Below are 26,517 nucleotides of genomic sequence, written 5' to 3' on the forward strand. Positions count from 1 at the left end.
ATAAGAGCCACAGCCCAGGCTAACCAATCGCGGCCGACCGGGCAAGTCGTTCATGCGTTACGTCAGAAATAATTAAGGAGTCGCGTCACCTCTACGTAAGCTTTTGGGCTCCCTGGTATCCAGTCTCCGAAGCGAAACTGAAGCCACTAGAGGCTCCGCCCCACTCCGGGTGTAGTGCAGCCAATGGAGGAGGGCCTTGAAGTAATCGAGCCAATGATAGGAGGCGGGAGGCGGTGACCGGGCCTGAGGGGCGGAAAGGAATGGAAAGGGGCGGGGCGTGGCGGCAGCCGGGCAGCGGGAGGGTTTAGTTGCGCTCAGTATATGACAGTACGTCAGCAACGGGATGGCCGTAGCTGTGGTGGCGGCTGCAGGAGCCGGAGCAGCTGCGGCCGCAGTGGAGGCAACAGTAGCAGCAGCAGCAGCAGCAGCAGCACCCGGGGGAGTTTAAGATGGCGGCGGGGGGGCCAGCTGCGGGTCTGCGGGAGGAGCGGCGCTATGGTTTATCGTGCGGGAGGCTCGGCCAGGACAACATCACGGTGTTGCATGTGAAGCTCACAGAGACGGCGATCCGGGCACTGGAGACCTACCAGACCCATAAGGTGAGTCCGAGCCTGGGTTGGGCTGGGCTTCGTTGCGGAGCAGAACTGAGCGGAGCGGGCGCTCCGGAGCGGGGCTGTGCCTCAAGCTCCTGCCGGCTCCCGTCCCATCCCGTCCTGTCCCAGCAGGGAAGTCACGGGGCGGGCAAGCAGAAGCCACCTCAGCCCTAGGAGGATTCCGTCCTCCCTCCTAGGACCATTCTGTCCACCTCAGCCCCGGGAGAATTCTTTCCTCCCAGGAGTATTCGCTCAGTCTCGGACAGCCTGGAGCCAGCCAGTGGGCGGCGTCGGTCGCTAATGCCCCTTTCTCGGCTTGGCAGCTGGGCGGCGGGCAGGGTGGCTCCCCCAAGCCCAAGCAGAGCTCTGAGAGCGGTTCGCTCACTCCTCCCACCCCCACCCGTGTCCGTAACGCGACTCTTGAGAGAGAGAGTGAGACCCACCCGCCGCTCTCGGGGGAGCGGACACCCCACAAACACCATAGAGAAGAGAAAGAAACACCGGGGCAGACTCTAGACAGAGTCGGGACACAGTCCGGCACGACCGTACACGGGGACATGCCTGATAGACACTTCTTGGGGGGGAGGGGGGAAGTGGTGAAGACGCACACACAAACCCCGTGGAAGGTGAGAGGGGGCAACTTAGAGGAACCCACCAAGTGGAGGTAAAATGAATGACACATGGACACCTACCCATATGGGAGAAACAAGCGGAAGGGATCGAAGTGCAGGCAGTAGGACCAGAGAGAGTCTGTGACAGAGAACACCAAGGCGGAGACATGTGCCCACGGGATCACGAAATGGGATACCGACACGATTGAAGGTACATAGGTACACATAGAGACACCCCCAAGGAGGAAACACGAACACTTGTGAGCCATGTACAAGGAAGAGAGGGAACCATAAATTCACAAGTGGGCATGCTTTACACACAGAAGAGAGATACACTGACACAGAGGGAGAGGACGAGCACAGAGCAGTCTAAAGGCAGGAGAAATCCCTATTCAGGGATTTGTGAAGAACTCCACCAGAGTTGAGGGTAGAGAAATATGGAGAGAGGGATGCACAGATAAATGTGTACTGTTTCACCAAGTTATTACCAAGAAAGATACAAAAGGAAAGGTGAATAGGAGAGACAGGCCAGATTTGGGAGACAGACAGCCTGAGAAAAATACAGCCCTGCAGATGAAGAGATGCATGAGTTCAAGTACAGGAAAAGTGGGACTTTGTGGAGAATGGATGAGGTGGGGACTGTGGGCAAAGATACTGTCTCAGGAGTGAGTGTGCCTGAGAGATGGGAGAGAGAGAATCCAGACAGACAGGTGTGGCTAACAGAGTGGAGGAAAAGACGGTCTCAATAAGGAAAGAAGTATGTATACCCAGAAAGATAATCAGGAGACATAAGAGCCATGGGAAAAGAAGAGACTGGATACAGAAGGTGACAAAGACTGACACTGGCAGAGAACAACCTTTACATGCAGGGAGATATGCTGTTTAGAGAGTTGCAGGATGATTAAGTGATTCCGAGGCTGTGCTGCCCTGCACCACCTCTGAGGGTCAGAGAAAGGAGACCCGTTTATTTTCCCTACTTTTCTCTCTGGCGTTCACTTATTCTCTCCATATCTGGATAGTATAGGGTTAAGATCAAGCTAATTTGAATCCCACTGCTTTCAGCTGTGGGTGTGGATAGCAGAAAAGTATATCTTCCATCATCCTTGCTGAGAAGGGAAGGAAATCGCCCATCACCCCCTCTCTACAGTGATTTTATGGTGTGGGTTAGCCTGCTAACTTGAGTCCTTGAATCAATCAGGGGGTTAATATTAGCTGTGTTAGCTTTGGGCTTTTTCCATAAAGTTACTTTCCTCTCCCATCTGCAAACTGGTGGAATATGTGTACTCTTTGTGTAGGGACAGAGTGGGGCGTTAAGAAAAAAATGTGTTGTTTTTTCTTGTCCCTTTATTTCTCTGTGCATGGGAGCCAGGTGGGATGGGTTAGACATAAGAGCCCTTTTCTCCCATCTCCCAGGCTGGAGGGAAAACTGTTGCTGGTACTGTGCATAGTTCCTGGGTGCAGGGAGGGAAGGGAAAAGGGAGGGGGGAGGGGAGGAAACCTGCTGACTTGGCATTTGCCACAGGACAAGGCCCAGCTCTGGGCTTAACCAGTTCCTATCCCAAGGCCAAACCAATAGCTCAGGCTGTCTGTTCAGCACCAGCAGAACTTTTTAACATGCTTGGCAAAGCTGTGAGTCAGGGTGAGGCTGCTAGAACTATGGGTCAGGAAGTGGGAAGAGTTTCAAAAGGTAGGAGAACTGTCTGAAACTAGGAAGCTGCCACATTGACTTTTTTAGACCAGCTAATGGAAGATTATTTCCCAATGCAACCTCTTCCAATATATTGTCTGACTAAATAAATCAGACACAAAGTCCTGAATCAGACACAAATTTGTCTTAGAACTGATAGTGATCTTTTCCTCCTGACTAATAGTTTGGTTCTAGTCAGCCAAATGATTAATAGAGAAGCAACAGCTACTGTACGAAATATACTGGTCTGGGTCTCTTTTCACACTGAACCCTTGTCAGAATAAATTCAAAAAACTTTAAATTAAGCTGTAATTAGGAAGTGTGCATATGTGTTTGAATGTTATGTAGTAGGAAAGAAGGTTTAGGCCTATGCTAACAGAAAAATTTGCTTCAGTTTCTCATAAAATTTCCCTCAGCCTTCCTGTATTCTTCATTGTAAAGAGATCGGAGCCAGACAGCAAGCATTCCCCAAGTAACTTCAAGCTAGGCAAGGTTAAATCAATTATTATTACTTCTCCCGGTCTAAGAACTTTAAAGGGGCAATACTTTTTAAGAGCCAGAAGTTTCAACATTATAATTACTAGAACTTTCATAAATTAAATTTCAGTTCTTTGTCCAATGGAATTACTCTTCCAAGATAATCCATTCTGACTAGAAAATTGGTGGACTTTGACGAGGTGAATTTAGGAACTTCTAAGAGCTGTGAGGTAAAGGGAATGAAAAATTCTTAGAAGTAGTTGAGTGAACCTAAAAGAACTATGCAACATATGGAGTTCATGAAAATACTTTGCTTTAATTAAAATTCTGACATCTTTTATTTCTTAAATCACAATTCCTTACTGCTTCAGAAGATATCTCAAACTAATAGATCTTAGTTATTTGCATGCCCTCTTATTTGTTGAAAAGATGGATATAAATGCCATATGATTGCCAATGTCTTATCCTATATGATTTGATTTTTAAGTTGGTATACAAATTAAGTCTATGAGTAAAAAAACTACTGTAAGAAACAATTTGTTTTATAAGAAAATTTCCAGTCGATTTGAATCAGGAAACATTTTGAAACAGGTTGTATGTGTAAGTGTGTTAACTTAAAAGGTTTTCATGACTTGCATTATGAACCAAACATGTTTGAGCAGATGAGTATGTGGGTAATTTGCTGACATTAGCAAAGCTGTCTTCTTAACTGCAGGTAAATGTAAGCTGAGTAAGGAAAAGGGCAAGTGAGACATAAAATTTTTAAAAATTTGCTGTCTGATTGTGCCAATATTTGGAGGAAAGCATATTTTAATATAATTATATCAATTTTTCCTAATTACATCCCCAGGAGCAGTACTGAATTTTATAATAAACGGTTGTTAGTGAAATGGTTTGCCAGTTACCATTGGTAAAATCATTTTGCTGTTTGAATACTTAAATCGCAAATATAAAATCCTATGCAAATTTTACATTCCTCTCATTTCACTACCAATCTAATCAATTTAATTTTGTTATATCTTGATGAAAATTTAAAGTGATACCCATTGAATGAATTAAAAAGCGTTTATTAAGCTCTTAGTATGTGCAAAGCACTATCATTATGCCCACTTCTGGTGTTACTTATGTATTTACACTTAAAACTTTTTTAACTTTAAAGCTTCCTGTTACTTATATGAGAGAGAGTGTTGTGTGTATGTGTCTGGGTGAAAGTTAATTTCTAGGAAGGAAGAATAGCACATTCATTTATTAGTGTCCCATTAACATTATTTTGTAAAATCTTAACAATTTTATATTTGAACAAAACTGCCTTAGTTTTTATTAGTACCTGGTAGTAAATAATTTACAAATATAAATATAAGCATTTAAAAATTCATATTTTTAGATTTTACTCAGCATTAAGGTTTAAGTCAATATGCTTAAGTACTAATACTTATTACCAAAGTAGAAATGAACTTAAGCTAACAAAATAATTATATGTGCACAATGTCTTGCTCATGGTAGAGGTTTAATAAATTTTTGAGTTGAGTTTTACTTCACATTAGAATCATAAATAAATTCTAGTTTTCTTTCCCCTTTATCAGTGATATGCATTCTGAATCCTAGATTAAATAAAGTAAGATACTCCGAGATCTATTAGTTGATGGGCCTTGCCATGGTAGGTTTCCAAAATTTGACTAATGGTTTTTTAAGTATTCTAGTTAAGAATTAGGATAAACTAAAATTTCACCTTCTGCCAGAAGTTTTTCCTGGTTTCCCTTAAGCCTTCTCTCCCCTGAAATTAGTTCCAATTCATCTTCCATATATCTTGTTTGAACATAGTTCTTTGCATAATTATGAACTCCTTGAGGAAAGGGACTATTTTTTACCTTTCTTTATATCCCGATTATGGTGACAGGCATTTAGTGAGACTGAATAATTTGATAAAAGCTTGTTAATTTGACTTCTTTTTCTTGATTGTCATCTTCTTGCAGTGTTTTATTTCTAATTGTTATTAACATTTCTCAGTCTCCCTCACATAAATACAATTTATGCACAATTAATACAAATCCTTCTTCACTTACAAAGTAACCCAAACTATCATTCAGTAAGTTATCTATATTGATTTTTAGACTTAAAATAATTAAAAATGCAAGTGTTGATCTCAATCTTCTTGCCAGACAAAAATAAAGATTTCATGTAGTAGAGAGCTCTTAGGAGTTTATCATTCATCGATAAGTGAAGGTTGAAAGGTGATAACAAAGGAGATTGTTCTGAAAAGCAGTGTCCTGATTGTCTGAAAAGTTAGAGAATTTGGAAAGTGAAATGTTACACATATACAGAGATACATATACATAAACATACTCACACATATGATTAGAAGGATGTGCAAATCTTGGAATAATTATTAATATGCTTAATGACAATAGCCACAAGATCCAGACTTTACATCTTTATTTTTTACTTTCAAAATAATTTAAAGAAGCAGTGTTCATACAGCTTATTAGATTATGATCAAAGTCCAGGTTCACAGAGGCACTAAAATATAATTTTCAACTGTTAAGTCATTGGCATAATTTTACAATAACCAGACACTTCTACTTAATTTACAGAGGGTATATATATATATAGCCAGATTATTTCTTAGTTTTGGTTGGATGTTTTTGGAAACTAGTAAAAAATAAAAGATGCCTCTCAGAGGGAATAAGTAATGCATTTTAAATGACCTAATGTTTTTTTCCTTTTGTGTGTGTTGATGTGATTTTTCAGAAAGTTTCAATGCATTTTTTAAAAAAACCTATATACCTGGCTAAATTATTTTGTCTTAATTTCACTGAACCTTCTCCTTGGGTTGCATTAAAAAAAATACTTAAAAAAAAAAAAGCAGGTAGCATTGTAGCACAGTTCTAACTGGTTTTTCACGTCAAAATCACTATTGGGAAATATGAAACATAATCCAGGCCAGAGTTACATGGGAGGGCTGTAGCTCTCTATTTTGCTTGGCTAGGGAGTTATTGCTATCAATGGGCTATGTTAAACCTTCAGGAAGAACTGGTTCTAAGGATTCCACTGACAACCTGGAAAGTACATACCTGGAACCAGTCAACAGAATCTATGGTTGACATTTAAGTATGAGGTAGAGAAGGGGGGAAGATAGCACCTCAAATAATGAGTATATAAATGATTTAAGGCTTTATGAATCAAAATCCAGGAACTTAAACCCAGAAATAATTGCTTGATCCTGTTTGAATACAGAACATGTAGCCAGTATTTTCAAAACAAGTTTGTTCTACTGGTACTGCAAGTAATTAAATTATTAATATAGACAAATAGGGTCATGCTTCAGTTTTCCTTATTGCAGAATGTGTCTGCTGTCGAATCATAAATGACCTTTAGATGACTGAAAGCAAATCTACAGATCTTGACTCTAGATTTTAACAATCCTTCCAGTGTTAAAGCTCAGTGACGTACACTAAGTTTTTTCAGTTAAGTTAAATGATGATTAGATAAGTGGTTTGTTTGGGTGAAGGTTTGAAAAGTGATTTTCCACCAAGAAAAATATCAGGATGTGAAATTAGGACATTGCTATATTTCTTAGGGCAAACAGAAGAAATCTTAGGTATAATGGGAATTTTTTGTCTGTCTTTTTTATTCTCATAGCTAAGAGAATTTAGATTTTTATATGTGTGAGTTAAGCCCTTTTTGGCAGCCGCCTTAAGTGCATAGCCTCTATAAATTATACTTGACTTGCAGAGATTTGTTAATAAAAAAATTTATTTTTACTTGAAGATAACCAGTATAGTTTGTCACTCATGGCTAACATAAATGTTAAATAATGTTATATGCCCTTTTTTATATTTCGAAGCTCCACTTCTAAATCTAAACTCTTGAAAAAAGAAGTCACTGTTTTTTCCCTTGCCCCTCCAGTCTGTTCTCCTGTGTCTTTTGATTGTGTCATTCCTCTTTAGTTTGAGAATTTCTTGTAGGACATTTAAAAGCACATACATTACTTGAATACATAAAGCTTTTATCATACATTTTTTAAAATTGTAAAGGTCCAATTATTAATACTTGGTTTGCTGAAGAAACCTGCCAGAAATTTTTTCCAGTAAACAATGAATCTTATTCATTGGATGGGGTTTGACCTGACAGAGAGTTTGACATCATTTGACAATCCAGTAAATTAAATTTTCCTCTAAGATACTCTTATTCACTTTGAGACCTAAATATTTATCTGGAGAAGATACTTTTTTTACCAGTGCTTTTTGGGAAAAAAATGATTTCCACTGATGTTACCTATTAGCATTTTATCCACGGTGATGGAGAATAAAATCATAGATCTAGGCCAGTAAAATAAAAGAAACAAAAACCTTCCTTCTTGGCTTCCTTGAAGACACAACTAAAAATTCCACCTTCTACCTGAAGCCTTTCCCTCTCTTAATTCTAATGACTTCTCTCTACAGATTATTTCCCATTTATCCTAGATAGTAGCTTGTTTGTACATGTTTCTTTGTGTATTATTTCCCCCATTCAACTGTAAGCTCCTCAAAGACAGGGATTATCTTTTGTCTTTCTTTGTATCCCTAACACTGAGTGCAATGCCCATTACATAATAGGCACTTAGTGAATGTTTATTGACTGACTGACTGATCTTGGAATGGATGTGGTAAAAAGATAGTTAAGTAACTTAATAGATATTTCTTTTGTCTCAATAAAAATATTAAGAAGAAGATACTGGTATCAGATCTACAAAATAATATATCCTGTTATCTTGAAAGAAAATAAGGGTATTGTGGAATCCAAATTTATTTGTAGTAAGGGTTAGTTTTTTTGTTGAAAAGCTTTTTTATGTTAGATTTATGAAGTGGGCTATAATATCTGGTTTTGATGATGTGGGAATTGTTTGTGGTTTTTAACAAAGAATGTAGACCTTCCCCCCACTTCCCTCACAGTATCCTTAGTAATTGTTTGCTGAATAAATCAACAAATCCTTTACAAGTGAAAAATCCAAATCTCGAGTTTTATAGTACTTATATGTAAATCATGGGACTTTCTTCTAAAATATCTTAGCAAGTTGAAAACTATTTTGTAGATTCCATTTAGTGTTGCAATAACTGTGACTTAAGCTCAGTGTTAACTCTTAAATATTCTCCATATGGTTAAACAATGCCCAATTTTCTTTAGCTGTCAGCAAACCAACATGTTTGGTTTTATAGTTACTATATATGTGTGTATAGTACAATATGTGTCTAAAATCAATGCAGATGTTCTTTTGGAAGCTGAGTTCTGTGGACTCTCCTTTAAGCTATGGAAGCTTTCTAAGTTTTTAATATAAAACCATAAACCTTTTCATTGGCCCATATATAGAAGTTTGGAAGGGGTCTAAAAAAACCCCCTCACTTTACAGATAATCCAAGGCCAAGTTAGGTTAAGTCATTTGCCCACATCACATAGGTAATAAAATAGCAGCACCAGGATTCAAATATCAGCCTCCTCTTCTGTCTGTCTCCCAACTACCTCCAAGAAAAGGTTATTTTGCCATTTTTCACTGTACATCTTAAGCACAGTAGGTTTCGATCATAGGGTACTAAACTGTGTTTTCCTTTTTGAAGAACAGCTATATATAAACAGATAAACTTATCACAATTAAAAGGCCAAAGTAGATCTCCCTTTTGAAAAAGAAAAGGAAATTATACTCTTGCAGATACAAAATAAATGATTCACAAGAACTCATTTTTTGTTTAGCCATTGATTCAGATAAAATTTTCTCTTAAATCAAGCCATCTAAAATCCTGAATTGAAATAATGCTAAAATTTTTTACTATATTCTTAGTATTTGACCTTTAATAAAGAAATATAGCTTTTCAATAGCTATTATTTAGTCATATTCTTCCCCAAAGAATGGCAGCATAATAGCTGTAAACTGGCCTAAGAGTTAGGAAAATGGACATACATTAGCTGTGTCCCCCTGGACAAGTCATTTTGCCTCTCTGCGGCCCAGGCAGTCTTTTCTTTAAGTTTACAGATGGAACATTAGAACCCTAATTCTAAAACAAAGAAAAGGAACCAAAAAACTTCATCATTTTTACAGAGTGGAACAGAGAATAGATCTTTGGTTGTTTTTTTTTGTTGTTGTTGTTGTTTTTTAATTTTCTTCTTGCATCTTTGGATTTGCTATAATTACTAGAAATTAGTTAGCTTATTCTTTACTGGATAAACCTTATAATATCTTTACTTAGTAAATTGCTAAATGTGTTTCTTTCTACACATCTGCAAAGAAGAATTATAAATACATGGAGGTGGCATAGTGGAATGAGCCTGGAGTCAGCCGTAGATACTCAGTTAGCTGTGACCCTGGGCAAGTCATGTAACCAATGGCTGACTGAGTTTCCCTCACTCATATACCTGCCTCCCAGGATTGTTGTGAAGATTAAATGAAATTTATAAAGTGCTTTGCAAACTTAAAAATGCTATATAAATAGTAGTTGCTATTATTGTTATTGCTCCTGGTGGTATGATTTTCTGACCTGTTGGCCCTTTGAGAAGGGGGGGGGGGTATATTTAGTAAGGGTTTAGTGTAAAAAAACTTCTTACTTTGCCAAAATTTGGATTCTCTGTAGTTTCATATTTATGCTATCACTCTTATTCTCCCCTTTCCTCCTATGAACCCAAGAAAATAAAGGTTAGTTGTATTTGATTTCATCAGAAGACTGTCTGATTGTAATACTTTTTTGGTGTTTTATCAAAATAATTCTTCTCACTGTTACCCTTGCCCCAGGCATACTTCCCCATCTAGATACTTAAAACTACACTGGCCACATTTCTGGTAGTTTTTATTTTGGTAAAGCTGTCAAAAATAAGAAATTTTTAAAAGTTAAAATTCTTAAAATAGTATAGTAGACTCCTTAGGGAAGAAATACCATCTATTCTACTAAAATGTAGGAAACTCAATATTCTAACTCTTCATCTTACTAGGCAGTTGCAAGAGTGAAAAAAGCATCATTAGACTTAGGCGGCTTTTTTCTGTGTGCAAGGGAAAGGAGTTCTTTGCCATCAACCTTAGCCTGTTTCACAGAGAAAAAGGAAAAGCCTTGCCTGTGATTGTGATGGTTCATATAGGCAACACCTCTTTTAAAATTACCATGTGAAATGGATAACTCTGCTTAAGACTGAACAGTGTAAATGGCATGAATAATCCCAAAATAACATGACAATTTCCTTTGTCATGAAAGTAAAGTGAAACAAAACCAAATCAAAAACAAATGAACAGATTGACAGTGTCTTAAAATATACAACTCATTCTGCTCTTAGAATATACTCTCTCCATAGAAGAGGAAAATTGCTCAGTTCATCATCAGTCCATAAACATCAGATTCCTATTGACAAAATTTGAGAAACATTGGTCCAGCCTTAAAGATAATTCAAAGACTATGTTTGCCCACAAATTTTCTGTTATTGTCTGTAGGAGTTAATAGCATTGGGATAAATGGAAATTTCCTAAGTCAGTCTGAAGTTTCTTATATGCATAAAATCCTGTTAGATGGAAGCAACCTAGAAACATGCTGAATGGAAAAGAAAAGCTTGTCAGGGATTCTCAGCAACATAGAACCAAAATATTGCAAAGTTGAAAGGAACATTTGAGATCTTTTAGATGCTACTTGAAAGCCTTCAGATATGTGGAACCCAGTATCTACTATGACAGTTCTTTCCACTTTTGTAAAGTTACAGAAAGCCCACAGATCTTTTTACATAAACTATTGTCCACCTTTGCCTCCTCCATTCTATATCTGTTCAGTTTTTAAAAATCCAAATACAGATATCAGTTCTTATTAATTTTCATCATTTCAGCCAATCATTCTAGCTTCTTGGGTTTTTTTTTTCAACCCTGTCTTACTCTTTGTGCCCCCATTTGGAGTTTTCTTGGCAAAGATACTAACATGGTTTGCCATTTCCCTCTCCTGCTCATTTTATAAGTGAAAAAACTAGGGCAAAACAGGGTCAAGTGACATGCACAGGGTAACACAGTTAAGTAAGTTTCAGAGGCCATATTCGGACTCAGGAAAGCGAGTCTTCCTGATTCCAGGCTCTACACTTTGCCAGATCTTTCTAGCTAGTCATCAATAAAAACAATTGAATAAACATACAACACAAAAGGCAGTGTTTTAATCCAAACTAACTTTTAACAAAATAGAATTCATCTCATGATCAAATAAATGTTTTTGTCCTGTGTCCTTTCTGCTCTATCCAAAATTCTTTGACCTTTGGCTTATTTTTCCTTTGCAGATTTTATAAGTATATGCCATATATGCTTTCTTCTAAGTTTATTAATAGAAACATTGAACAGCTTGGAATTAAGGATAGCTCTGTAGGGCATAGCAACTTCCAAGTTGAAATCAACCCAATGATCTTTTTTAAATTAATCTTTGAGTGTAAACACCAAAAAAAGGTATTTCCATATACAACACACAAAAAAGAATTGAATATTAAACTTTGAATTTCCATTTCATGTCACTTGAATATTTTTTAAAGCTTATAATTCTACATATCACTTTCAAAATTGTCAGTGAAAAAAATTTCATTGTTTCTTCTGACCATCCTTCTGGTTTTCTGTGCATTTGAAAAAAAGGCTTCATTGACCCTATTCAAGTATCAGTATTTCTAAACCTTCTTCTCTCCTGTCAACTTGGAAAAACACAGAACTACTAAAGTAGTCATAAAAACCATCAGGTTTAATCAGGAAAGAGAAAGGTCCTTAATATTCAGCTGCCACACAGAGCCCAGTGCTAAATACCAGAGTCACAACTCTAGGGCTCTCAAAAAGTGTCATGTCCCTCTGTGTCAGAAGGTGGGTAACATTTTTTATTATAGTTCTTCTGAAAACATAGTTGTTTGTTGCATTGATAAGAGTTCTTAAGTCATTCAAAGTTGTTTTTCTTCAGTGTTTGTTATGCTTGCATAATCTCTTGGTTCTGCTTACTTCCCTTTGCATGGGTTCATACTACCTAGAATTCTCAGAAATCATCTCTTTCATCATTTCTTGTGGTTCAATAATATTCCATTGAATTAATATACCACATTTTGTTCAGATATTCCCTCAGGTAACGGAACAACCCCTCAGATTCTCTTTGCTTTTTTTTTTCCTTTTCTTTTAGTTTCCTTTTCTGGATCAAAGAAGTTTATTCTGCTCATGACTTACAAAGAGAAAATGGCAGCTTTACTATTATCCAAATAATAGACTCCATGAAAACTAGAATGTATCCTCCTAATTTATTACTTCATAGCTTTTATTTCATTTTTTAGCTCTTGCTTCATTTCTTTTCAAGTATTCATATAGTTCTTGTAGAAAATCCTTTCCCCCCCTTTCAATGTGCTTTTGTTGTTATAGTTTCTCTTCTTTTGAGAGATCTGTACATTTAAAAAAAAAATTATACTGATCATTGTCTTCTTTTTTTTTTTTTTTAATCTCTCCAGCTTTATTTCCTGAATTAGGGCTTTGTGCCAGGAACAGGCTCTTCCTTCTGAGGTGCTTTTTGGGTGGGGAGGTTAACCTGGCTTAGTCTCGCCCTGGGTCACCTGGGTTCCTGGGCTGATGACCTCTTTTCTGGATCAGGCTTTCTCACCCCTTCTTCTTTGAGATTTAGAGCTTCGAATCTTCAGATTCCTCAAAGGTCTGCCTGACAGAGTGATAAGGGACCTCTTAGTTTTCCCAACCAGAGCTGTATTCACTGGTGTCCCCCAGGGCTCCTACGGGCCCCCAGCTTGGTTTACAGCTACTCTGGGGATTTCTAGGAGAGCCCTTATTGTACCAGTCCCTTAGGATAGAAAGCCCTACAGGCTAGGAATATCTGTGGCCCTTCTCTGGCCAGCTGGGAAGCTACAGGCTTGTTTGTCTATGGCACTAGTTTTGCTTGCTGATGGTCCCTTCTATTGCCCATGGGGCTGCTGGCTGACATTTTATGTACTTTCTGGATGGAAGAAATCACTTACTGTGCTGTACTTTCTCATTAGTTTTCTTGATCATTGTTCAGTCTAGTGAGAATTTTAAGGTTTTGCTGAAGTAAATAAGGAAGCTGAGTAGCCTGCCTCCATTCAGGTAGCTGTCTTGGCCGGAAGCCTTCCAATCTATTAATTACTAATTGTTAGATCTGGTCATTTCAATCAGTTCATTTTATTTAATTGATAAATTTTGTCTGTACATTATTTTTGTACAAGGTTCTTCCCTACCTACCCCTCTCCTCTTCTCCTCCCACCCCTGAAGAGACATTCCCCATAGAAAAGAAAAGGGGTAGAGGAATAGGGAACTGTTCAGCAAATCTATTAAACATATCAGCTATATCTGACAGCACATACAATGTACCATACTCTGTGCCCCCCTTCTGCATAGAAAAGAAGGAAGTGAGTTTTCTCCTCTTTTTCTCTGGATCAAGCTTGATTATTATAATTAGGCAGTTCTCAGTCAACAAACATTTATTAAGAACCTAGGACTTGTGATCTTACTGCTGTAGGTTGTCCAGGAAGGCAGAGCTCAACCCATCCATGCTTGCCCAACTTATGGGACTCTTCAATGTCATAGTCAGTGAGCATTTATGCATCTGCTATGTACCAGGCATTCTGCTAAGTGCTAGGGATACAAAGAGAAGCTAAAGACTGCCCTCCTCCTCCCAAAGAGCACACAGTCTATTAGGGAACCACTGTGTACAAACAAGATGGACATAATCCACAAAAGGAAAGGGCTAGCAGGAAGAGAGATTGAGAAAGTCTTCTTGGAGAAGATGGGATTTTACCTGGGATAACTTACAGTAGAGGCTAGGAGGGCAAGAATTCCAATGCAAATGCCTGGGGCTGAGAGATGGAGTGTCCTGGGCAAGCAGCAACAAGGAGGCCAGTGTTCTCCCAGAAGTTCACCACAACCAAATACTGAGTGTGAGACCTTCCTTCCTCCTGATCTCATGAAGACACTAATAGAACACATACCGGGACTACCAGATGCTTCTGCTCTGGCTTTAGCACCCAGCCAGTCATCTTTTGCTAGTAAAGAGGGATGACACTCAACTAATTTGCAATACTTAATAATCCATCAAAACTCTATTCATATGCCTATGTGCCCTCAGCTCCTATGATTTTAACTGTCATCTGTCTCCATGAAGATGACTCAGCTTTAGATACACAGCCTAGTCTCATCCCTGGGCTTCAGTCCTGTAAACACTTACCTGCTGGACATTTGAAACTGATGTCCCAGAGACATTTTTAATCTCAACATATCCAAAATGGAATTCCATACCTTTCCCCCAAATCCCTCCCTCTTTGCTATTTTTATTGAAAGGCACCACCATCCTTCTGATTTATCAGATTAATAACTTTAGCATTATCCTAGATTTCTCACTATTCTTCACCTCACATATCCAATCAGTTGCCAAATCTGGCTGTTTGTAACTTCACAACAGCTCTTATCTTCTCCCCTCTTCTCTCCATTCACCTAGCTCTCACTTTAGTTCAAGGCTGTACCACCTTTCACCTAGAATCCTAGATTATTGTAATAACCTCTGAATTAGTCACCCTGCCTCAAATCTCTCCTCACTCTAGTCCATCCTAAGATTTTTCCCCCTTTCCTTTAAAATCCTTACCTTCTGTCTTAGAATTGATATTAAGAATTGGTTCCAAGGAAGAAGAGGCTAGGGACTGGGATTAAGTGACGTGCCCAAGGTTGCACAGCTAGGAAATATCTGAGGCCAGATTTAAATCCAGGACCTCTAGTTTCTAGGACAGTGATGGCAAACTTATGACAGGCATGTCAGCACTGATACGCATAGCCATTTTCGATGACACACAGCTGCATGCAGCAGTATACAGAGAAGTATGGGGCTGCATGCCTCGGATGAAACATTTGCTGTAGTGTAGTGTAGACACTCTGTGCACTAGAGATGACAATTCTACCCATATTAATTTACCTAATTTGATTTATTAAATAGTTATATATTACAATTATATATTTTTGTTATTTGAACTATAAACATGATGAAAGTATGATTTTTTGCTCGAAGTGACACACCACCTGAGTTATGCTCATTTTTTTGGTGAATTTTGACACACCAAACTCAAAAGGTTGCCCATCACAGGTTTAGGATCTTTCCACTGAGGCATTTAAGCTGCTCCCAAGATGATTTTCCTTAAACACAGATCTTACCGTGTGACTTGCCTACCCAAGTTGACTCTATTGATTTCAAATTGCCTCTACAATTGAATTAAAAACTCCTCTGGTTAACTGTTCAAGCCCTATATAACCTGGCCCCCTAGCATCCTCCTTTTCCAACCTTACTAAATATTATTTCCCCACCCACACAGTGATACAGTCCAATCAGCCTTCTCTGCTGTACCTGGATGTAGTACTCCATCTCCAGCCTCCTCCCTTGAAAATACTTTCTCCTTGCTTATTCCTCATAGTGTCTCTTTTCTTGAAAGATATAGTTTAAGCACTATCTTCTTCATGAAGCCTCTCTTGATTCTGTCTGCTAGTGCCTCCTCAGCCACCGTGTGTGTCTATACCTATATGTGTATAGATACGCCTCCTAATATATAGTATACCTATGTATCTTGTAAATATATGTTTTGGATTTCATATCCATGTATATGTGTATTTTACATATATGTGTATATAATAGTATATATCATTGCGTATTTTAAAATATAGTTTGTGTGTATATATATACAATATGTGTATATATATATATATTCTTTTCTCTTCCATTAGAATTTAAGCTATTTGCATATAGAGATTGTTGTTTGCATTTGTATCCCTAGCCCCTCCCACATTGCCTAGAACAGTTGGCACTTCATAAATATTTGCTAATTAACTGATTAATACAACTTATTTTCAGTTCTTTGCAGCTAGTCATGTAAAAAGGCAAAGTGGTGCTTTTATTTCTCTTTAATACTTTAAAATATTTTAAATTCTGTATGAGAGAAAATGAGAGTAGGACCTATGATTTCATTGGAATTTCCTTTGAGGAAACCTACTACCAGTATAATCAACACCTTCCTTGCAATCTTATAGCCTTGAGCAAAAAATTTAAGTGACTTGCCTTAGTACAGGTATGTGTCAGAGATGTGACTTGAATCCAGGTCTTCCTGACTCCAGAGTAGGCTTTCTACCCTGCCACCCCTAGCAGTGTTCCACATTATTTCTAATTGTATAAGGTTGAGTAACAATTTAGGAACATTAATAACAAGTCCATAGCATTTCATTTATCTTGTAGTGGAAACATTTGGCAAAACGAGTTTCCTTTGATTTACAATTTTTTTTGTTTGTTAAAAAGATTTTTTTTAAACCCTTACCTTTCATCTTAGAATCAATACTGTGTATTGGTTGTAAGGCAGAAGAGTGGTAAGGGCTAGGCAGTCTGGGTCAAGTGACTTGCCCAGGGTCACACAGCAAGAAAGTGTCTGAGGCCAGATTTGAACCTAGCACCTCCCATCTCTAGGCCTGGCTCTCAATCCACTGAGCCACCCTGCTCCCCCCTCCCCCCCCCCCCGCCCCGGTTTACAATTTAATGTCTTGTCTGGCTTGTAGGTATAAAGATCAGTATGTAAGTCAAGTCATAGTTGTTTAACTAAGGAATTTCTCTAATGGTGTTCATTCTCAGGACTTACTAGGCTTAGCATGACCAGGGACTTTTTGATATAGAAAATATACTAAATTCTACCCGTCTCTTCCTGTTACATTTTTTTATGGCAATTAAGAACCATAATCCAGGATTGCATATGAGTCTGGAATCAGAATTTAAAACAATATGACATTTGAGGCTATTTTAAGTTGTTCTCTCATAAATGTACTTCCAGTTTTAGCTTTTCAAGACAGAACTTTTATTCTGGCATACTTGAATTTGTGTGCAAGGTACCTTTGTTGTGAGATTTTCATTTTTTCAGTGATAAGTGACGATATAATTCCATTAAATGTCTTCCATTAAAGTAGACTATTCCTCAGTACTAGAATTATATTTAGGAACAGAAATGTGCTTCTTGGGGCTTTTTTTTTCTATGTCAAAGTGTTTTAAACTACACTAGAGAAAAATTGTAATGATTATGTAAAAGTCATCTTTTTTTAGAATCAAAATACCAAAATGATGATGAAAAGGTCCTTTTCTCCAACTTTCTATTCCTATACTGGAGCATTCTGAAAAGATAACTGCCTTTTTACAAATGTCTAGGCGGAGCCTTCTGTTGGCTTACAATCCTAAAATTCATGTATTCAGCAAGTATATTTTGAGCAACTGCTGTGTGTTCTGAGGACAATATATTAAATAACCAGAGAAATAGAAGACACAGTGCGTGCCTTCTAGGAGCTTACATTAACACTAGAGAGTCAAGTCCCACACCTTGGAAGAAATTATAGAGCCATAATAGTGAATGGTAATAATAGCTGACAATTTTTTACCACTTCAGGATTTGTAAAACATTTTACATTTATTATCTTATTTGATTCTCACCATCATACCGTGAGTTAAGTATTATCGGTATTATTTCCCTTTTACATAAGAGGAAACTAATGCTAAATAAGGAGTAGTGAAGTGACTTCTTAGTGTAACTTTCCTCACACTTTGCTCTTACATTAGGCAAATAACTAGTAAATGTTAAAAGAAAGATTCCTAAGTCTTTTCTGACTCTGGAGTCCTGGCCTCTTTTCACTTCACCTAGTTGCCTCTCAGGTGTTTAGCATAACATTATATAGTTAAGTGTACTGGAACCGGACAATCATCATGAGGGGAGGATAGTCTGGGAAATCTTAGAAGGATAAAGACTGAGTTGAGCTATGAGAGAATTGAGTGATAAACCTGGATTGACAAGGAGGGTTCAGGAACTCTTCTAGTAAAGGTGAACAGCCTGGGCCAAAAAAAGCAAAGGGGTAAAAATATCACTCCACCTTTCTAGGACTATCTAATCTGTAAAATGAGAGGGTTATGGTCCCTTCCAGCTCTAAAATATATGATCCTGGGAACCTAGTTCTTCAATATAATCCTTCATTATTTTTTATTTTAACTTTTAAAATCCTTACCTTCCATCTTATAATAAATACTGTATATTGGTTCTAAGGCAGAATTGCAGGAAGGGCTAGGCAATGGGGGTTAAGTGATGTACCCAGGGTCACTTATCTAGGAAGCATCAGAGGCTAGATTTGAACCCAGGACCTCCCATCTCTGAGTTTGGCTCTCAATCCACAGAGCCACCCAGCTGCCCCCATAATCCTTCATTTTTTCCCCCTCAGTAATATGTAGAAGTCACCATCATTTCTTCACATCTCTGGAGTACTTGGAGCAGTAATCCAAATGATCCACAATTTCTTCCAATATTCAGTGTATCTTCTGAAAGCCCTCTTCTATTCAAGAACCTGTAATAATTCCCTATTTTCTACTTCATTTAATCTAAACTCTTCTACCCAGTTTTTCAAAGTTTTCCATAATCTCACCTCCATTCTACCTATCAGTTTATTTTCCATTATTTCCCAGGTTAAAACTCTGTTTCTATCTGGTAGACATAATCAGTTTCCCCTGCACACTTGATTCTATGACTTTTGTTGTCACCATCTTTCAATATCCAGCTCAGTTCTTTCTTCTTTCATGTAGCTTATAGCTTGCCCCAGCTACTCTGTCCTATTTGTTCTGTTCTCTCCCCTTTCAGAATTATTATTTTTATAATTGTGACAAAGTTTAATATGTCATTGTTCTATGTTATATAACTACTCAAGGCCAGGGAATCATGTCTTACATTTGTATGTCTTTCATAAGTTCTTGGTATGGCGTTGCATCCAAGTATTGATATATTATTGATTGATATGGGGATTGAGAGAGATACAAGAGTAAAAATGGCTTATGTTCTGAATCTTAGTTGTCATTGGTAGAAATAGAGAAAAACTCCTCTTGTGGGAAGAAAGAAAATAAATTTTCAACATTTCATATCAAGAATCACTGGTATATTTTTACAGGGATATCTTCTAGGCATTTGTAGGTACAGGATTAGAGGGGGGAGGAGAATCAGAATGGACATTTAGATTTGGGGGGGGAAGTTATCTAAAGGTAAGTAGTTAAAACTATGAGAGTAATGAGCTTCCTAAGAGAATAAATATAGAATGAGGAAAAGACAAGAGGATCAAAGATAGAGGTTTTAAGATAATTACAATTAAGGGCTGGAGAAAGAAGAAGAGGCAGAAGCAGAAGAGAAGCCACAGAAGGATATAGGACCAAATACCAAGAGACAAGATAGTTTGAAAAAGGAAGTCATGTCTGTTTGTGTCAAGAATACCCACTAACATTAGTAATGATAATAGTTAGCATTTATGTAGTGCCCTAAGGTTTGCAAAGCAATTTCCATTACTTCATTTGATCCTCACAACATTGTGACATAAACGCTATGATTATCATTCTCATTTTACAGATGAAGAAACTAAGACTGTGACTTGAGACTAATGATCTGCCTGGGGTCATACAGCTTAATAAGTGTCCGAGGCAGACTTTTATCTTGAGTTTCCCTGACTTCCAAATGCAGTGCTCTGTGTACCCAGCCTAGCTACCCATGTAGATTATGAATAATAATCTCTTCTTGGGAGATTAACAACATGAGAAAAAAGGAGGTGGTCATTGAGTGATCCTGGAGAGTAGTTCTAATGGAATGAAGTCAGAGGCAGGCAGGGGTAGACCACCTCAGTTCTGGCAGTTTAACTATCAAAGACAGTAAGATAGATTGGATGGATGGATGGATGGTCTAAAGTTAGTGCTTTTAAACTCACAGCACCCTTTTGAAACATGCATTTCTAATTTATGTGTCTATTTAAATGACTTTCATTCCCATGTTACTAAGACCTCAGTGTGAAAAAAATTTTTTTGCAAATTGTAAATCAAGGGGCAGCTGGATAGCTCAGTGGAGTGAGGGTCAGGCCTAGAGACGGGAGGTCCTAGGTTCAAACCCGGCCTCAGCCACTTCCCAGCTGTGTGACCCTGGGCAAGTCATTTGACCCCCATTGCCCACCCTTACCAATCTTCCACCTATGAGACAATGCACCGAAATTAAGGGTTTAAAAAAAAATTGTAAATCAAACTATCCAAATAATTGTCAACGAAAAGCAGCATAGAAGTGTTTGTGCATGCTTGTGTGGTTTTTTTAATCTGGAATCAGAGTGAATACTATAGCAAGAAATTGAGTTCAGTGTTTTCAGGTTGTGTTTACAGAATTATTATTCTATACTGTGTATGAAGTACATACAGATTCACTTCATGGAATAGAGATATTCAATTCAAAAAACACTGATCAGGTACTTTAGTACTTAAATTTTTGTTGAATGGCTATATGCTGCTGGATATTACAACACAAATTCCTGACCTTAAATTTACAGCCTGATTCGAGAGTATGGAGAAAAACAAAAAAAGAGAAAGGAAATTTAACTTTTTTCTAAACTAAATTTTTGGAAGATGTATTTATCCTCCTGTCACTCTGCTGAAAAATGGTTCCAAGATACATCATTTGTAAAAATGAAACAAGTCTTTCCAAATCATATATATTTAAATAGAAAATTACTTTCTGATCAGCTAAAATATTTTGACATCAAGATAGTCAGCTCAAATTTTAAAGGTTTCAAACACTCAAAGTATTGTCTCAGAAAATGTACTTTTTTGAAAGTAGATCCTTAGGATTCCCATATGTTATCTGGTTCTCGTTCATTGCTAATAAAATGGAAACAGAGGTGGTGCAGTCTTCCTCTGAATCTTCTGAAACATTTTAATTACTGAATTTTACCAGCCAGTTATATTTCTCTATTTCTGTTGGTTTCTTTTTTTCACATAGTCTTAAAAAATTTGAGAAACCAAACAAGAAAATATATTCTTAAGACATAATATTGCACGCAAATTGACAAATTAAGTCAGGATGGGGATAAAATCCAATTAAAAGATAGAAACATTTTTTTTATTTTATAATTCAAACATTGCTATATTTTTTATCATGTCACCTTATTTGTGAGACATATCCTTACCAAATTTACAAAAAATTTGAAATTTTTAAGAAGTTATTACTGTTATTGTAACACAAGGTTAAACTGATTGATGTTTTTGCCTTTTTTTTTTCTTAATAGAATTTAACTCCTTCCAGACCTTCAATTCAGTTTCAAGGACTCCAAGGGGTAAGTGTTCTTTTAATGTCATAATTTTGCAAGAAAGTGGTTTTTTTTTTTAAATAGTTCACCTATTATGTTTAAATTTCTAATCTTTTTTTTTTCACCTGTTTCTCTTAGAATCAATGATAGCTAAGAATGCTAGCATCCTTTGCTCATGGTTTGGTTTGATAAGCACCGTGGTTAGTTTGTCTTTTGTGAATTTAAAGTGAGAAAGTAGACGTATGTAACTAAACCATAAATTACTAAAATAAATTATTATAATAAGAGCAATATGTGAATTGCTTTTTCTTAACCCTTTATAGACTGTATAACTGATCATATAATAATCCAGCTCCACTTGATTCTACCCTAAGGAATTAACAAGAATTATATGGAAAACCTAGATATTAATATTTTTAAATAGGAAAAATGCCAATTTATCATAATTAAATATTTGGAAGAATTTTTTAATAGTTGGAGATGTATAAAATGGAATTGGTTTCCCTTTTAAGTAATATGATCTCTGTCACTAGAGTTGTTCAAGCAGAGGTTGGCTGACCAACCACTTTTAAAAAATGTTGTAGAAGGTTTTCTTACAGTGAGAGAGAGCTAGTTTAGGTCCAAGGTGCTATGATTCTGTGCTTTAGCCTAAGGAATTAAAAACAATTGGAAGCAATTTATGGATCTCTAATTACCCATCAGTATTGAGTGGAATATGGCAAAATTTCACAATTCATTTAAGACAAATAAATGTAATGTATAAATAGAAAATTAAGAGTTTCTTATAGGAGGTCTAAGGAATATAGCAAAGTTTTCTGTGTTTAGTTTATTGCTCCACTTAGGTATGTAAATAATAATAACAAAAGCTCTAGACATGGGATATTAATTACAGAGAAACCTATAATTAAAATTGATGACCTATATATAAACATTAAAGAAATAAAATATAAATATTATTACTTTTATGGAAGAATAGATAGGTTCATTCTCTGTATGCCCTTCACACAAATTAAAATCCCCTCCTTCACACACATGTCTTAAGCAATGGTTGTATTATGTGTTTTTTAAAATATATACATTTCTGGAAGTTGATTTTCTTGCCAAACAGGAAAGGAAGTTGAGGTGGGGAACTTTATAATTGGTGTTATTGGTATATATTCTTTCTGTTGCCTTTTTTTTTTTAAAAGCTTCGTCAAAGGGAAGGTGCCTTCATTTTTGTTCTATTTTTTACTTAAAAAAAAATAAAAGCTCTGTATATCTTTTTGTAATTTTAATAATTACAGTGACCAAGGAATATTATGTCCTCGGTTCAAACCAGTTTTTAAGAAATAAAAATAAGTCTTTTCTTCCCTCCAAATCTGAGCTATAGGAAATTTTTATATTCCACTTTAGTAAAAATCTTCATCTATGTCAGAATTGAGCCTTATGATGATGTCCCTTTGACATTTCTATAACTGACACCCCACTAATTTGATGTAAGATGAAACAGCTTTATAGGTTGAATTCTGGTCTGGAAGAGGCATTGTTATAGCTAGGCCCCACTGCATAATGATAATGTAGTAGTTTAAAAAGTTTAAGGAATGTTGGTTTACTTATGATCAAAGGGTTTAGAGTTTGCCAAGGACTGAGACATAGTCCAACTCCCTCATTTTACAGCTGTAGCACCCAAAGGATGTGTCAAAGGCCATCTGAGCTAGAATTCAAGCCTCGGTTCTTGGCTATGAATCTGGGGTTCTACTATCTTTCACTGGCCCAGAAGAATTTCTTTTTAATAAGTGAATCTTTGTGGCCTCCTTTAGATGTGTACAGGAAATCCTTCACATTCAAGGAGATACGATTCTAGGCTCTCTGAAGAGGTGGGAGGAGAATAAGGCGAAGTAGGGCCTAATCTGCTTGCCCCTCTTTGCAGATGGTGACTATATCTCTGTCTTCTCTGTCGTTTTCCTCCTTCCCTCTCTCCACCCTGTTGGGGAGGGGACCAAATTGGTCAGGGAGATAGGGAGACTAGAGTCACCCCAGCCAGCCTGCCCCAGGGAGATGGGGAAGGCTGAGGTTTGCACCCTTCCAAACAAGCCCTCAGTTTAGTTTAAGTACTGTGAAGATGACTTTCTGTCTAACTCAGGGCAGAATGACAGAGTTCATCTTTGGAATTGTTCTAGCTGCCTTTCAGAACTTTTGTCCCTCAATGCAAGGACTGGACAGGTAGGGAGTAAGGAAGGGAGACAAACAGGGATCTCATTGTTGCCCTTGCCTGGAGCCAGCACACATCTTCCTCTCTCCTGATTCCTCCAACTAGTCCACAGGCAACAAGGAACTCATGATTGTTTAGTAACATGTATCCCCACCCAAGGACTCAGCAAAAATAGATTCTTTGGTGGAAGGTAGCTTTGGTTGACAAAACCTACAACAAATTTGTGAAACAATATATTCAAGTCTCCTGCATTTTATTTTTATCTCAGGGACTCTGGTAATAGAACAAATGAGTATAAACCTTCCTGAAGGAATATCTGCTTATGAAGTTTTTGTGTGTGATAGATCTTTTTTGGGGAGTGGGGAGGGCAGTTCCCAACTCTCCTCCCCCATTTCATCAATTTAGGGAATTCCCCATGTGAAAACATTCTTCACTAATGAAGAATTACAATTTGTTAGTTATAACCTCAGCTTGCCACTGAGAAGCTAAATAATTTGCTCAAGGACTCAGAGATATTTTATGTTAGGAGCAGCTCTTGAGCATATATATATTCTTGACCATATATATGGCTGACTACTCTGCTATGCTATATAGATGAGGCTTAAAAACCTGGTAATTTCCATAAAATTGTATTTCCTTCCTGTGTTTTTCTTGTGAGGAGCCCTTTCAGAACAGTGGTTGAAACATTTCTGAGACATTCACACCTTTTCCTTGAAAGGGATTCATTCAGCAATTTTATTTAACAATGTTACATTCCTTAGGTGTTAGCCTTGGTTTTAAATCTGCATTAATTGTTCTGCCTGTTTAGTTTATAGGCCTATTCAAAGATGAATTGAAATGTTGTTAAAATTCCAATGGCGTCTTAAAACTGAGTCCTTACTTCTTCCGATTTACCTGCTAAGACCTGTGCTGAATCCTTAGCAGTTCTGCTTTTCCCTGTTATTTATCGTGCTTTAGGCGACCAGCATTTTCCATTTTATATGCATGAACCTTCAGTTTAACTTTTTTCTTAAAGCCCTCACCTTTGGTCTTAGAATCAATAAAGTGTATTGGTTCCAAGACAGAAGAATGGTAAGAGCTAAGCAACAGGGTTAAGTGACTTACTTAGGGTCACACAGCTAAGAAGTGTCAAATTTGACCCCAGGAAAGGCCTAGCTTGCAATTCATTGAGCTACCTAGCTGCCCCCAATATATTATATATAACTCTTAAGTATTTCACTTTTGTGTCTGAGCATGTTCTTGTTTAAATTTTCCTCTAAATATATACAAACTGGAATATGTTAGGCAAGTTTTTTAACTGGCAATTAAATTAGTAAAAATTCTGAATAACTTCATTCGCACTCTTTTATACTATCATTCCTGCAGATATCTTTTAAAGTGTACAAAGTGTGAATAGGTTTTACTATTCTGTCCTTTTAAAGAGCACACATAATTGAATTGTCCTATTTATAAAGCACTAAGAACTGGGATGAGGAGAAAGCAGGAAAATGTTCCAGTGAGAATAGGGAATTCTATTTTCTAAAACTGATAAGTGTCAGGAACTCTTTATAAAATCCCTTGAAATCAAAAGACCCTTATTCACAATCTGTTTAACTGAATAAATCATCTTTATGGTTCTCAAACCTGTACCCAGGTTGCTCAAAGTTTTATAGCTACTATTAAGTTTCTTTTTGTAAGTGAATTTTATTGAACAGTAAAGATAGTTATTTTTTGTTAGAACTCTATTTGAACTATTGAATTGGCATGCTAAAATTATTTTTTTACAAAGGACTGCACTGGTAAAATGCCAACCTTCTTAACTTCAAGTTCATTTCCCCATAAGCTTATTTAAATTCTGAACACAATTCCTTTTAGTTAACAAAAATGTATGTTACATGGACAGTTTTAGCAATCTGTAGTCTAGAGGTACTTTAAAAAAAATAAATCTTGGGGGCAGCTGGGTAGCTCAGTGGATTGAGAGCCAGGCCTAGAGACGGGAGGTCCTAGGTTCAAATCCGGCCTCAGACACTTCCCAGCTGTGTGGCCCTGGGCAAGTCACTTGATCCCCATTGCCTACCCTTACCACTCTTCCACCTATAAGTCAATACACAGAAGTTAAGGGTTTAAAATAAAAAAAAAAAAATAAAAAAAATAAAAAATAAATAAATCTGATATTTTTCTGATCTTTGGATGTAAGAATGAATAATACAGTCCATCAATAAGTTTTGATTAAGTGCCAACAGTGTGCTAGGCATTGTATTAGACTACAAATAGAAGGAATGAAATAATCCCTACCTGCAAAGAGCTTACATTCTAATGGAAAAGACAAAAAGTAATATAATGTATGTGATATACATTTTACATTATATACATGATGTATATCTAAAACATACATCATATATAGTATCCATATAAATGGCTACAATATATACAATATAAAGGTAATAAATAGCATATATATATATACACACACACACACACACATACAGAGTAGTTTGGAAGAGGTAGTGGTAGCATTTAGAGAGGTAAGTCAAAATAGATTTCATGTAGAAGTTAGTTGGCATTTAATCTATGGCTTAAGGGAAGCTAGTTATGAGGGTGAGATAAGAAGAGGGTAAGTACATTTGAGGCATGAGGGATGACAACCAGTGCATAGGCATAGAGTTGGGAGGTAGAATGTTTTGCATGAGAAACAGGGAGAAAGCCAGTTTGATTGAATCACAGTGTGGGAGGAAAAGTTATATCAATGAAGACTAGAAATATAGATTAGAGCCAGGTTGCATAGGGCTTTGAAAACTAAACAGAGATGTTTTTATTTGATCCAAGAGTGGGAGATATATGGTCTGTGCAGAAGGTAACTTACT

General features: G+C 37.1%; 1 protein-coding gene across 1 annotated transcript in view; it reads left to right on the forward strand.

Annotated features, from left to right (window-relative positions):
* Positions 1–402: 402 nt before the first annotated feature.
* ELL2 (elongation factor for RNA polymerase II 2) overlaps positions 403–26,517 on the forward strand; it is a 96,513-nt gene continuing 70,398 nt past the window's right edge. Inside the window, exons 1-2 of the mRNA XM_044662691.1 lie at positions 403–599; positions 21,463–21,510. Coding sequence (XP_044518626.1) covers positions 450–599; positions 21,463–21,510 — 198 coding nt within the window. The 5' untranslated portion in view covers positions 403–449. The remainder of the gene's footprint in view (positions 600–21,462; positions 21,511–26,517) is intronic.

Source organism: Gracilinanus agilis, chromosome 1, assembly GCF_016433145.1.
Source record: "Gracilinanus agilis isolate LMUSP501 chromosome 1, AgileGrace, whole genome shotgun sequence".
NCBI classification, from domain to species: Eukaryota; Metazoa; Chordata; class Mammalia; order Didelphimorphia; family Didelphidae; genus Gracilinanus; species Gracilinanus agilis.